Genomic DNA, 11,049 nt, shown 5'->3' on the forward strand with positions numbered 1-11,049 from the left:
CTACTGTCTCAACGTTCGAAGAGGAAACACTTCCTCTAGTTGTAATTGAATTCTTGAAGTCTCTGAATAATTTTTATTAAAACTACAAAGCTTTAACAGTGAAATAAACCGAGTGTCGATAACGTTATTTTGAACCTTCCCGCTTCCAGCGAGCAGAGTGCTTTAGCGCTCCACGGGCAACTTACCCGCCACCTTTCTAAAAAATACCTAAACCCGAAATCCTCATACAACAACTACTCTCAGAGGTCGCCCAGGTTTCTGGGAGGCACCATTAGCGACACAGCTCCCCCTGTGCGACGCATCCTTAGGCACGGTATGGCCGAGGCCATGGCTTACGCCGTTCACACACATGGATTGGGTGGGTTCCTCTTAGCGACTGCGGGCGGCGGTCGTCCTTAAGACTCCCACCGCCCGCGACCGAGCCCCCTCACTAACGACAAAGTGGGAACCCAGTGGAGGGGGATATTAGCCAAAATAAGGCCAAAAAATTCAGGCGTCGGTGAAAGATCAGGGGACGCTACCCATAGCAACCCCCTAGCAAGCTCCCTAGCAACCTCCCCTAGAAATCCTCCCTAGCAACCCCCCCCCCTCATATGACCCTCATAAACCCCCATAAGACTCCCTTAAGACCGTCATATGACCCCCATAAGACCCCCATAAATCCTCGTAAGTCCCCCATAAAACACCCATAAGACCGCCATAAACCCCCATAAGACACTCATATGACCCCCATGAACCCCCATAAGACCCCCATAAGGACCTATCTTGCGCCAACATTACGCCAACATTGGGCCAGCCTTGGGCCAAATTTTTGAGAATAATTCAAAAACTAAAAGCGCAATCGACACCATCTTCGAACTCGGTCTGTATAACATAAAAACGAATATTTCTAGCCCAGAATCGATTGATTCAGATAATTATTTTGGAAGTTATCGTGAAAAAACTGACTCGGTCACATACATACACACGCACATACATACGGACAGGGTCTAAAAACATCAGATTCGGACTCCCAAATTAGTCATCTTCACTAAGAAAATTGGAAACTTAAATTCGGAGGAATACAATGCTTCCATTCGGAAGCGAAAAGGAAAAATTTTCGATTTTTGTCATTTTTTCAATGTCTAAAAATTCTTTGCTTTTTTTCAAATTTTTTGATATCTTGGTATTTTTTCATATTTTCAATACTTAGTGAGCTATGAATTATTTTAGATTTAGGGAAATGTTGTCGTCGGGCGCGCCCCACTCCACGCGCTTGATCTCCCCACTCTCCACATTCCCCGCGTAGCGGAACTTCTGCAAACGTTTTCTTTGCTAATTTCCTCCAAAAATATGAAAAAATTACCAAAAAAATTTTTGTTAAGAATCAATAGTGCACAAACTCGTCAAATTTGACGTTAACAAATGCCAAGAAAAATATTTAAAAATTCAAGATTGATCCCAATGATTCAAATTTGGGATAAAGCTACCGAGCTTGATCGAAAATTTTTCCAGTCAGATTATATATTGAAAAAACAGCAATTTTTTAATTTTATCAATAAATAATAAGTTAAATATGAAAGTTGAGTGAATAGGTCAAAAAAGTGAAAATGGAGAGGAGAGAACGAGAAAAAAATCACCTTTTTTCTTATTCCAATAAGATAACTGGATCAAAAGTTATGTTATGGCAAATTTTTGTTGAAAAATGAAAAAAAAAGAGAAAAATGGGGACTCCTGAAAAATCGAACAATGTTTTTTAAAAAAATTCCTCTCCTGGAGACATTCTGTGAAGGGTCAACATGCATCCTGATTTTTTCAGATTTTTTAATCAACTTTTTCATAAATTATTTGCCTTTAGCAACTAAAATGGACTTTTCAGCGTTGGCGGCGAATCAGTTTTTTCATAGTTCAATTTTGAGCGCGCTTGACGACTTGAGGGTTGAAATTACGAAAATGGCGCCACTGACTTTTTTGTAGGAAATTTTATGCTCTACAAATTAAGTCCTAGGCATTTTTATCCCATCTATCACGGTTTCGTCGGCGTAAAGCAAAAAAAGTCGCGTGGACGCCTAATTTTGCAGTTTTGAATTTTTTTAAACAATTTCCCGGTTTGATACAATTCCAAAAACTTAGTATGTGTTTCACATCATTCTTCCGAATGATATCCCATGGTTTTTATCCTTCTTCTATCATCCTTGATTTCCAAACCGTAATTTGACGGGCCTATTAGGAAAAGGTAAATAGTATACTTCAGGACGAGTGCCATGGGGTTTTTTACTTGCGTGGTGTTGGCGTCCGAGCCGACAGGCGAGGACTAGCCAACTACGCGAGTAAAAAAACCCCATGGCACTAGTCGCGAACGATATTTTTCCGTAGTGATTTTCACTTTTACGAGTTTGAGGAAGGGCCAATACCAATCCCCAATTGAGGAAATGTGAAGGTCAGTACGGAAAAAATATTAACGTTGGGGCAATGTTGGCTGCCAACGTTAAGGGGAGACTACTATGAGTTTTAAAAGTCACGGGCTATTGGAATGAGATTCCCCATACATTGAAGATCGATTATATATGTCTAAAAACGGATAATTAGTGAAAAAAATCAATTGTTTAGCGTTCGTTCGCTCCGCAGACGCTTAAAATGTTAAAAATAGTCCAGGGTCTCCAATTTTTTATCGACAGAGGTTTTTTTCACATTTTTTGAAAAAATGTATACAATAAGAATTACGAATTAGTTTTTTGAAATCCAAATCCTATACAGCTAATTTTATTTCTTTTTTAATAAAAAATTGCACCATTCATGTAAAATAGCCCGAAAAATATTTCTAAAAGAATCGAGAATATATTTTAAATATCTTAAAGATAATTTTTCTACGTATTTTACATGAATGGCGCAAATTTTTATATTAAACAAAACAAAATTAGCTGTATAGGAGTCGAATTTCGAAAAAACTAATTCGTAATTGTTATTGTAAACATTTTTGCAAAATTTTTGAAAAAAAACCTCTGTAGCTCAAAATCTGGAGGCCCTGGACTATTTGTAAAATTTTTAGCGTCTGCGGGGCAAACGAACAATAAACAAATAATTTTTTTTCCACTAATTATTCGTTTTTAGACATATATAATCAATCTTCAATGCATGAGAAATCCCACTCCAATAGTCTGTGACTTTTAAAACTCATAGTAGTCTCCCCTTAAGCTAATGTTGAACAACGTTGGGGCAATGTTGAATTCAATAAACCATTAAATTATTTTAAAAATACATCGTTATGGAAATTCCATTCAAAAGAAAATTGTTAATTTATAATCAAAAATATATTGACTATCTTGCGACGAAAGCAATTCCCCACGTATTTTAATTCTCACTAATAAACGAAATAAATTCTTTTCAGGATAGAGAATTGATTACTTATTAATTTTTCATGTGCAAGCATCATGGTTACCCCTGATACCAACAGGGAACAGAATTAAAATCTTCAATTGGTGAAATCGATGAAAACAATATCAAATCACCTCTCCCAATGACTTGTCTCCCAAAAACTTCCTTGCCATTATCCATGACACTGGCAATGTCCTTGAGATCCACCAATTCCGAGAACTTTGAGTTTCTCCACCAGTAGACACAGGGAATTTTTCCTTTTTCCCCCAATGACTTGTGTGCCACCACACACGACACATACTTCGGTCTGTTCTTCGTTAAATTTGGGCAAATATCGACTGGACCCTCTGCAATCTGAATCAAATCACCGATTTATCAAGTTAATGCATAATCCTGAGATAGGGAAATAAAACTCCTGAGCGGATACTACCACAATACCATCGGACTCCCGATATCAAAGGGGAATTCTACCGGGTCTCTGATACCTGCAAGAGTGACTTATATAGGTGACTGGATGGGTCATGCTCGGCAGAAGCTGAATGGTGTCGCACAGCCTCTTTGGCAATAAATTTCAGCCACGTTCTCGAGCAACTAACGTTGACATTGCCAACGAGTTTCATGAGATTCTCTAGGGTGAGTTCAGAAAGTGACGAGTATGGGAGTTCCTCGAATCTGTCCAGGCATGCCCCGAGGGCAACATCCCTCAGCTTGTCCAGACCCAACTCCTGTGCTAGTGTCCAGATCTCGATTATCTTCTCAGCATACAGCCAGTGGAGAATAATAATCGATGTCAAATCATTCGTCAGCTTTTCACACATAAAGACAACACTCAGCTCTAGTAATTCGAGGGGATTTGAGTTGTGAGGGTTCGTGAATTTTTCCATGCACCTCTCCACTTTGTAATGCGTCTGAATCTTCAGTTCGTTGTGCTTCGGGTCTTCCGCCCATTTGACGAAATCCTGGGAATTAATTAATTATTTAGTATTTATTATTCATTGATGCTTAAGGACACTGAGTGTAAAAAAATGCTGTTTCGATTTTCTTATCACAAGATCGAACACCTGACAAGTTGATAGATTTTATATGATTCATCACGTTATTATTTAAGTTGATTGGAATCAATATGTTCTTTGTTACGTATACAAATTTCTATAGTATTACTAAGGAGAAATTCGTGGGAAGCGATGAAAACTTGCATTGAAAGCGAAGGATTTTCGATAGAAATCTATCAAAACTTCTCTTGAAAGACCTTGAAAAATTCGTCGAAATTAATGAAAACTTCAATTGAGAATCAATACATACTCCGTTGGAAATCACCAGCATCAACATTATCACCAAAATCTGTATCATCATCATCATGTACGCGATATCTCTTTCAGACATTTAGGAATAAACGTGTGACATCTCTTTTTGCTGTCGAATGGAAGCATTGTAATCGACTAAATTTAAGTTTTCGATTTTTTATGTTATATCAACCCATTATGATCCAAAAAGTTCGAAAATGCAATTTTTAGACCGCGTCCGTACGTGTAACAAACGTTTTCTTCAATTATTCGCCAGTTCAACAATGGAATTCAATCTTTTTTTTCTCTCAAATGTAGGTCTTACTGAGCCCCATCTACTGCCATTAATTGAAATTCAATTCATTAACGCATTTTTAAAATTTTCCAATCTTTTCAAAAATCGTTTTTTTGACGATAACTAAAAAAAAATGTTTCAAATTCATGAAATAACGGCTTAAGAAATTTGATGAGATGCCCTTTCGACCGAGTTCGAAGATGAAGACGATAGCAGTAATCGTTACTGTGATTTTTGTGAAAATTTGCAATTTTTTTTTTTTTTGAAAATCAGAATTCCGCAGATATTGTATCACTAAATTGTATCATGGCTTGAAATGTTTGTATTGATGCCCTTAAGTGGGAGTTGAACGATGGTTACGATAACTGCCTCCGTTGATTTAATTTTATGATAATTTTCAAAAATTTCAAATTTTTCATCAGTTTCCCCGAAAATTAGCTTTTTCATGGTTTCTTCAAATGTGATGTTTCAAACTCAATCAATTATGAATAAATACATTTTTTTCAATGATATTCTGTTGAAATTTTATTATGATATAAATAGTATCATTCTTTCATTTGATTTATACAAGAATTTCAGGAATCGCTTATGGTATTCGAAAGTTTGTTGCCTTTCCATGATTGTGGAAAATACACTTTCGTTGATTATTTGAATGAAAGAAAAAGGTTCAAATTCATTTAAGGTTAATCTATTTATTTAATAATTTTAAGGATTCATGCAAGCCTGTTATGAGCAACTAAAATATCATTTAAAACAAACTGATATTTTGGTTATCTGAGGCTCATAACCCATGTCCTCCCCAGAAAACCCAGACAGAAATTACAAAAGAGAACAGTTGTAGACTTTAAATAATGACGTGGCTAGTATTAATATTCCATTGTCATCTTTCTCATCAATTTTGAAGTAATTGTTGGATCAAATTAATCCAGGAGGGTTATTGTGCCATGTAAAAATGTCAGATTTTTCGCGGAGGAAAGTCGACTTTCACCAAAATCGAATTTTTTCGCTAAGTGAATGTTGGTTCCGTATTTATTGGCCCGTCTAATGTAAATAAAACTCTTGGAGGCGCCAAAAATGTCAAAATACATTTTTTTTTTTCACCCGGAACCAAAGTGTCAGACCTTGGATATTTCCCGGGCGAAAGTCGACTTTCGCCAAAATCGAATTTTTTGGCGAATTCATTCAAGTATGCGTAAATAAAATTTTTCTATTAACATTTTATCGAAGTGCTGAGGGGAGAGATAGAACTGTAAAAACGACAATCAATTGTAAGAAGAAAGGGATAATAAGAATAATGATGATGATAACATTCAAATAAGTTGAAAATCTGACAAAATTAGTTGAAAAGAAATCTTATTCAATTTAATAAAATGAAATATACAATGAATTATATATGATAGAAGGAAATGGTGTGCAAAATAACCAATCGGAAGCATATCGCTAATTTATTAGCAAAAATAACTATACTATATGCAATACAAGACCAATTTCCCATTTGTTTATATAAGAAAATGTTTAAGAAATCAATATTAAGAAATTTTCTAAATTAGCATTAAAATCAATGGACAAAGAGAACAGATGGACCTTTTTTTTTATAGCATGTTGTGAGGTAAAGTGAACTAAAATGAAATCGTGGATAGCGAAATTTAGTAGAAAAACCTAGTGCTTGCTCCGAGTAAATTCTATCTATTGAAAAAAAATGAAGACTGAACAATTAGACAATTTTTGACTTTATACTATTGATGGTCTTTTAATAGTTTGTCCTCAGAGAATGATGTATATTCTAGGACGTGAATAAAATACTTCAAATAATCCATCAATCTAGGCACTCGACGAGAAAATGACCGAAGATTTTTGTGTCCTGAAAATTTCAAGAATTAAAAAAACCTGCAACTTGTTCGAAATCTTGGGATGACTAAAAATTTTGAAAATAATTCAGATCTGATGTCATGGTATAAGGGATATTGGAGATTCATTTGAATAGATTATCACATGCACAGTTTTTTTATAATCTATTGTAGAAGAGGGTGAGGACGTTACAGAGGCACAAGGCCACATCATTATTAGATAGAAAGGAATAAGGAATTATGAATTGACAAAAGGATGATGAGCTATTAATGTTGCATATTAAATCGTGGATGGCGGACTAAACAATCAGACAATTTGCGGCTTTACTATGGATGAACCTTGTATCTATCTTTTAATAGTTTGTCCTCAGGGAATAATGTATACTCTAAGGCATGAATAAAATCCTTCAATCAACCAATCACTCTAGGCACTCAACGAGAAAATGACAGAAGTCATGAATTTAAAAAACCTTCAATTCGTCAAAAATGTTGAGGTGACTTTAAAAATTTCAAGAATAATTCCCATATATCACTGTATAATTATTAGATGAAAAGGAATAAGGAATTTTGAGCTGACAGACGGATGATCCGATCATCCGACCAATCTAAATATTCTCACACCTAAAACCAAATAATTTTGCCCATGTATATTACACTCGGTTACACAGACACGAAGTAACGATCGGATTTTTATTTTATAAATACAGAACAGACCTTGAGGGTATCCAGTGATACACCGTAATTGATTGGGTACTCATTCTGCCGGTGATCATTGAAGTTCTCCGAAAATAATGACGAGAAGTAGAGACTGTGCTTGGCGAGTTTATCCTTATTCGCTCGTATACGATTGTCACCGAGGACAAGTATCACTTGATTGTTATCAACACTGTCCATTGTTTATCGGAATGATGATGTTTTGAGACCAACAAAAAGCGTGACTGTGTTGACAGTTGACCTGTTGCAGAGAGCAGCTGACCTTGATGCACTTGTGGCTTGTTGGATGTTGGTAAAGAAATTTCACCGGACACTTGCTTGTCATATCACTAACCAGGGTTGGGCACAAAGAAGATTGGAAACGCTAAATATCAAAACGCCACCTATGAATGGCGGATATTGGGACCGCTAATTACCGATGGCGGCGCTCGTTTTCACCAATATGGACGATTTTAGGCTTCCCATATACACAGAGATTATAGGGGAGATGAACAGGGCCAATGTAAAATGTTCAACAACAAAAATCGTAGCGGTGGCGCATGGACTACGATGGAGCGTACGGAACTGTTGGTATGATAGGGCCCGAGCATAAATTTGTCGATAACCGGAAAAGGGTTCTCAATACGGTAGCTCCTCGCATTTTGTAATAATTGTCAGGAATGTAAAATCGAACATATTATAATCAACAGTATAATGAATGCACAATCTAATGATCTAAAAGTCTTTTCCTTTTTCTCGACATATTTATCATTGACACGTAGGTCAAAAAATTCATAGAAAATCCCAGCGCTGTCGCTGGAAAACTCTATAGTTTTCCAGTGATTCTATTGAATAATTGTGCAGATTTTGTTTTTTTTTTTACTATAGTAATGTTCGATTATATATATTTATTCCCTCCCTGAGTGAAAAAGGAATATGTATCGCGCTCGCTCCCACTCATTGTCGTCTCCGTCGCGCTGTCACGTGCCCGTCCTCCACCAAAATTAACGAGTGCGAGTGAGAAAGAAAATGGAGAAGAAGGAGAGAGAAAACATTCCAACTCGTTTGAAACGGTTGGAACGTTTTCGTTGTTCTCCAGCGATCTACACATAATGGGATTAATTCAATAATAGATTAATGAATAAGATTTTTCGCAGATTATTGCGAGATTTAGATGAATGGTTTGCCTCCTTCAGTGACCATCAAAAATTGTCTCCAATCGACAATATCTTCCGATGAAATGAAACGATGTGAATGAATCAAGTATCAATTTGAATCTTTAAAAAATTAATCCAGAGTGAAAAAAAATCCCGGCATTCCACTCTGAGATTTCTCTCAGAGAAATTGTCTGTGTTTACCGAGAAAAAAAAAACGTTGTTCCTAGGAATCGATGTGTCTTTTTTAGGCAGCTGCATTTCTGAAATGCAATGAGCAAGCAATGTTAAAATTAAGTCATTTTATAAAAAATTTCCAGTGACATGATCCTGAAAATCAAAGGAAAGTCTTGAATTCAGGAATGATGTCTGTAGGTTTCAGTAATATTTTCGCGGAAATTCCGGGAACATTTATTGGGAATTTTTATCGCGTTGCCGTAATACGGAAATTTCAAGGAATTTCGTCATAGCAAATTAAATTTTTTTATAAATTTCAGTCCAATTATATGTGTACGTCCACGTGAAAAGGGCCCATTTTATCGCATCTAATTTCCGAGATATTCACGTTTTTATCTCCACTCCATTTATCCTATTATTAAATTGATTTTTTGATCTTCTATACGGACGTCACACGGAGAAAAATAAATCGGTAAAAGTCTTGCGATCGCAAGGAGTTTCCCGAAGATCCCCATTTTTCATGCACGAAGAACAATGAAGCTTTTTGGAATCTTCGGGAAATTCTATTCTATCCTACTCAAGTAGGAGCGGAGGAATGAATTTTCAAAAGCGCGGAGAAACCCTGAACGGCTTTCCGACGTCGAGTGAGCCCAGAGGGGCTCCCCCGATTGGAAAAGTCATTTCTCCCCTCCTAATTACGATGAAAAAATGAAAGCAATATCGATCGGTGGAGAATTATGTTCTAAATAAATGACAGCGGTTTCATTGCTTAATTTCTATTAGGAGAGGAGGAATGAATTTTAAAATCGTGCAGTAACTCCGGACAAGTTCTTCTCATTCAAAAATTAATTTCTCCCCTCCCTAATTGAGATGAAGAAATGAAACCAAAGCCTACCGATCGACCATTGTATTTTTAATAAATGACATCGGTTTCATTTCTTAATCTTCGTTAGGAGCGGAGGAATGAATTTTCAAAAGCGCGGAGAAACCCCGAACGGCTCTCCGACGTCGAGTGAGCTCGGAGGGACTCCCCCGATTGGAAAATTCATTTCTCCCACCCTAATTGAGATGAAGGATTGAAGCCGATGCCGATCGATCGAGAATTAAATTCTCAATAAATGACAACGATTTCATTCCTTAATCTCAAGTAGGAGCGGAGGAATGAATTTTCGAATGCGCGGAGAAATCCCGAATGGCTCTCCGGCGTCGAGTGAGTCCGGAGGGGTTCCCCTGATTGGAAGATTCATTTCTCCCCCCCCCCCAAATTGCGGAGAGGGAACGGAAGCAACATCTATCGATCGAGAATAATATTCTCAATAAATGACAGTGGTTTCATTTCTTAATCTCTATTAGGAGAGGAGGAATGAATTTTCAAAGCGCGCAGTAACTCCGAACAAGTTCTTCTCATTCAAAAATTAATTTCTCCCCTCCCTAATTGAGATGAAGTAATGAAACCAAAGCTTACCGATTGAGAATTATATTTTTAATAAATGACATCGGTGTCATTTCTTAATCTCAGTTAGGAACGGAGGAATGAATGTTCAAAAGCGCGGAGAAACCCCGAACGGCTTTCCGACGTCGAGTGAGCCCGGAGGGGCTTTCCCGATTAGAAAATTCATTTCTCCCCCCCTAATGAAGATGAAAAAATGAAACCGATGCCGATCGATAGAGAATTAAATTCTCAATAAATGACGGCGGTTTCATTCCTTAATCTCAAGTAGGAGCGGAGGAATGAATTTTCAAATGCGCGGAGAAACCCCGAACGGATCTCCGACTAGTCCAATGAACGTCGGTCTAACATACGAATGTTTGCGATACAGGCTCCATTTTTTATGGAATTTGTGATTTGGGCGTATGAAACTAATGGCGGATATTTAAGGTTCCCCAAGTTTGTGCGGGGGTTGAAAAAGCCAAAAAACTACCCCTGAAAACAGTTTTTTCGAAATAACTCGTGAATAACGCGCTGTGCGTCCAAAAACGTATTACACAAAGTTGTAGAGATCAAAATTCTACACAAAAAATGTTGAGGGCACTTTACCCCTATTCGCAACCGTTCATCCCCCAGAGCCGCGTGAAGATCAGATGGGAAAAAAAAATGTTTTCCATTAAAAAAATTGAAGTTGATGAATTTTTTTTTTTTTGTAATTCGGAATATCAGTGTTTTTTTTTTCAATAGCTTGTTTATTTATTCAGAGCGAATTTAATATATGTTGCTATTTTTATATCTTGACATTGAAACGATGAAT

The 11,049-nt window shown here is 36.8% G+C and overlaps 1 protein-coding gene across 1 annotated transcript in view; it reads right to left on the reverse strand.

Annotated features, from left to right (window-relative positions):
- LOC107040435 overlaps window positions 1–7,752 on the reverse strand; it is a 21,445-nt gene extending 13,693 nt beyond the window's left edge. Inside the window, exons 1-3 of the mRNA XM_015260524.2 lie at window positions 7,494–7,752; window positions 3,840–4,313; window positions 3,489–3,708 (exon numbers count right to left, since the gene is read on the reverse strand). Coding sequence (XP_015116010.1) covers window positions 3,489–3,708; window positions 3,840–4,313; window positions 7,494–7,673 — 874 coding nt within the window. The 5' untranslated portion in view covers window positions 7,674–7,752. The remainder of the gene's footprint in view (window positions 1–3,488; window positions 3,709–3,839; window positions 4,314–7,493) is intronic.
- Window positions 7,753–11,049: the final 3,297 nt, after the last annotated feature.

Source organism: Diachasma alloeum, unplaced genomic scaffold (genome assembly GCF_001412515.2).
Source record: "Diachasma alloeum isolate Michigan unplaced genomic scaffold, Dall2.0 Dall_scaffold_00335, whole genome shotgun sequence".
Lineage (NCBI taxonomy): Eukaryota > Metazoa > Arthropoda > Insecta > Hymenoptera > Braconidae > Diachasma > Diachasma alloeum.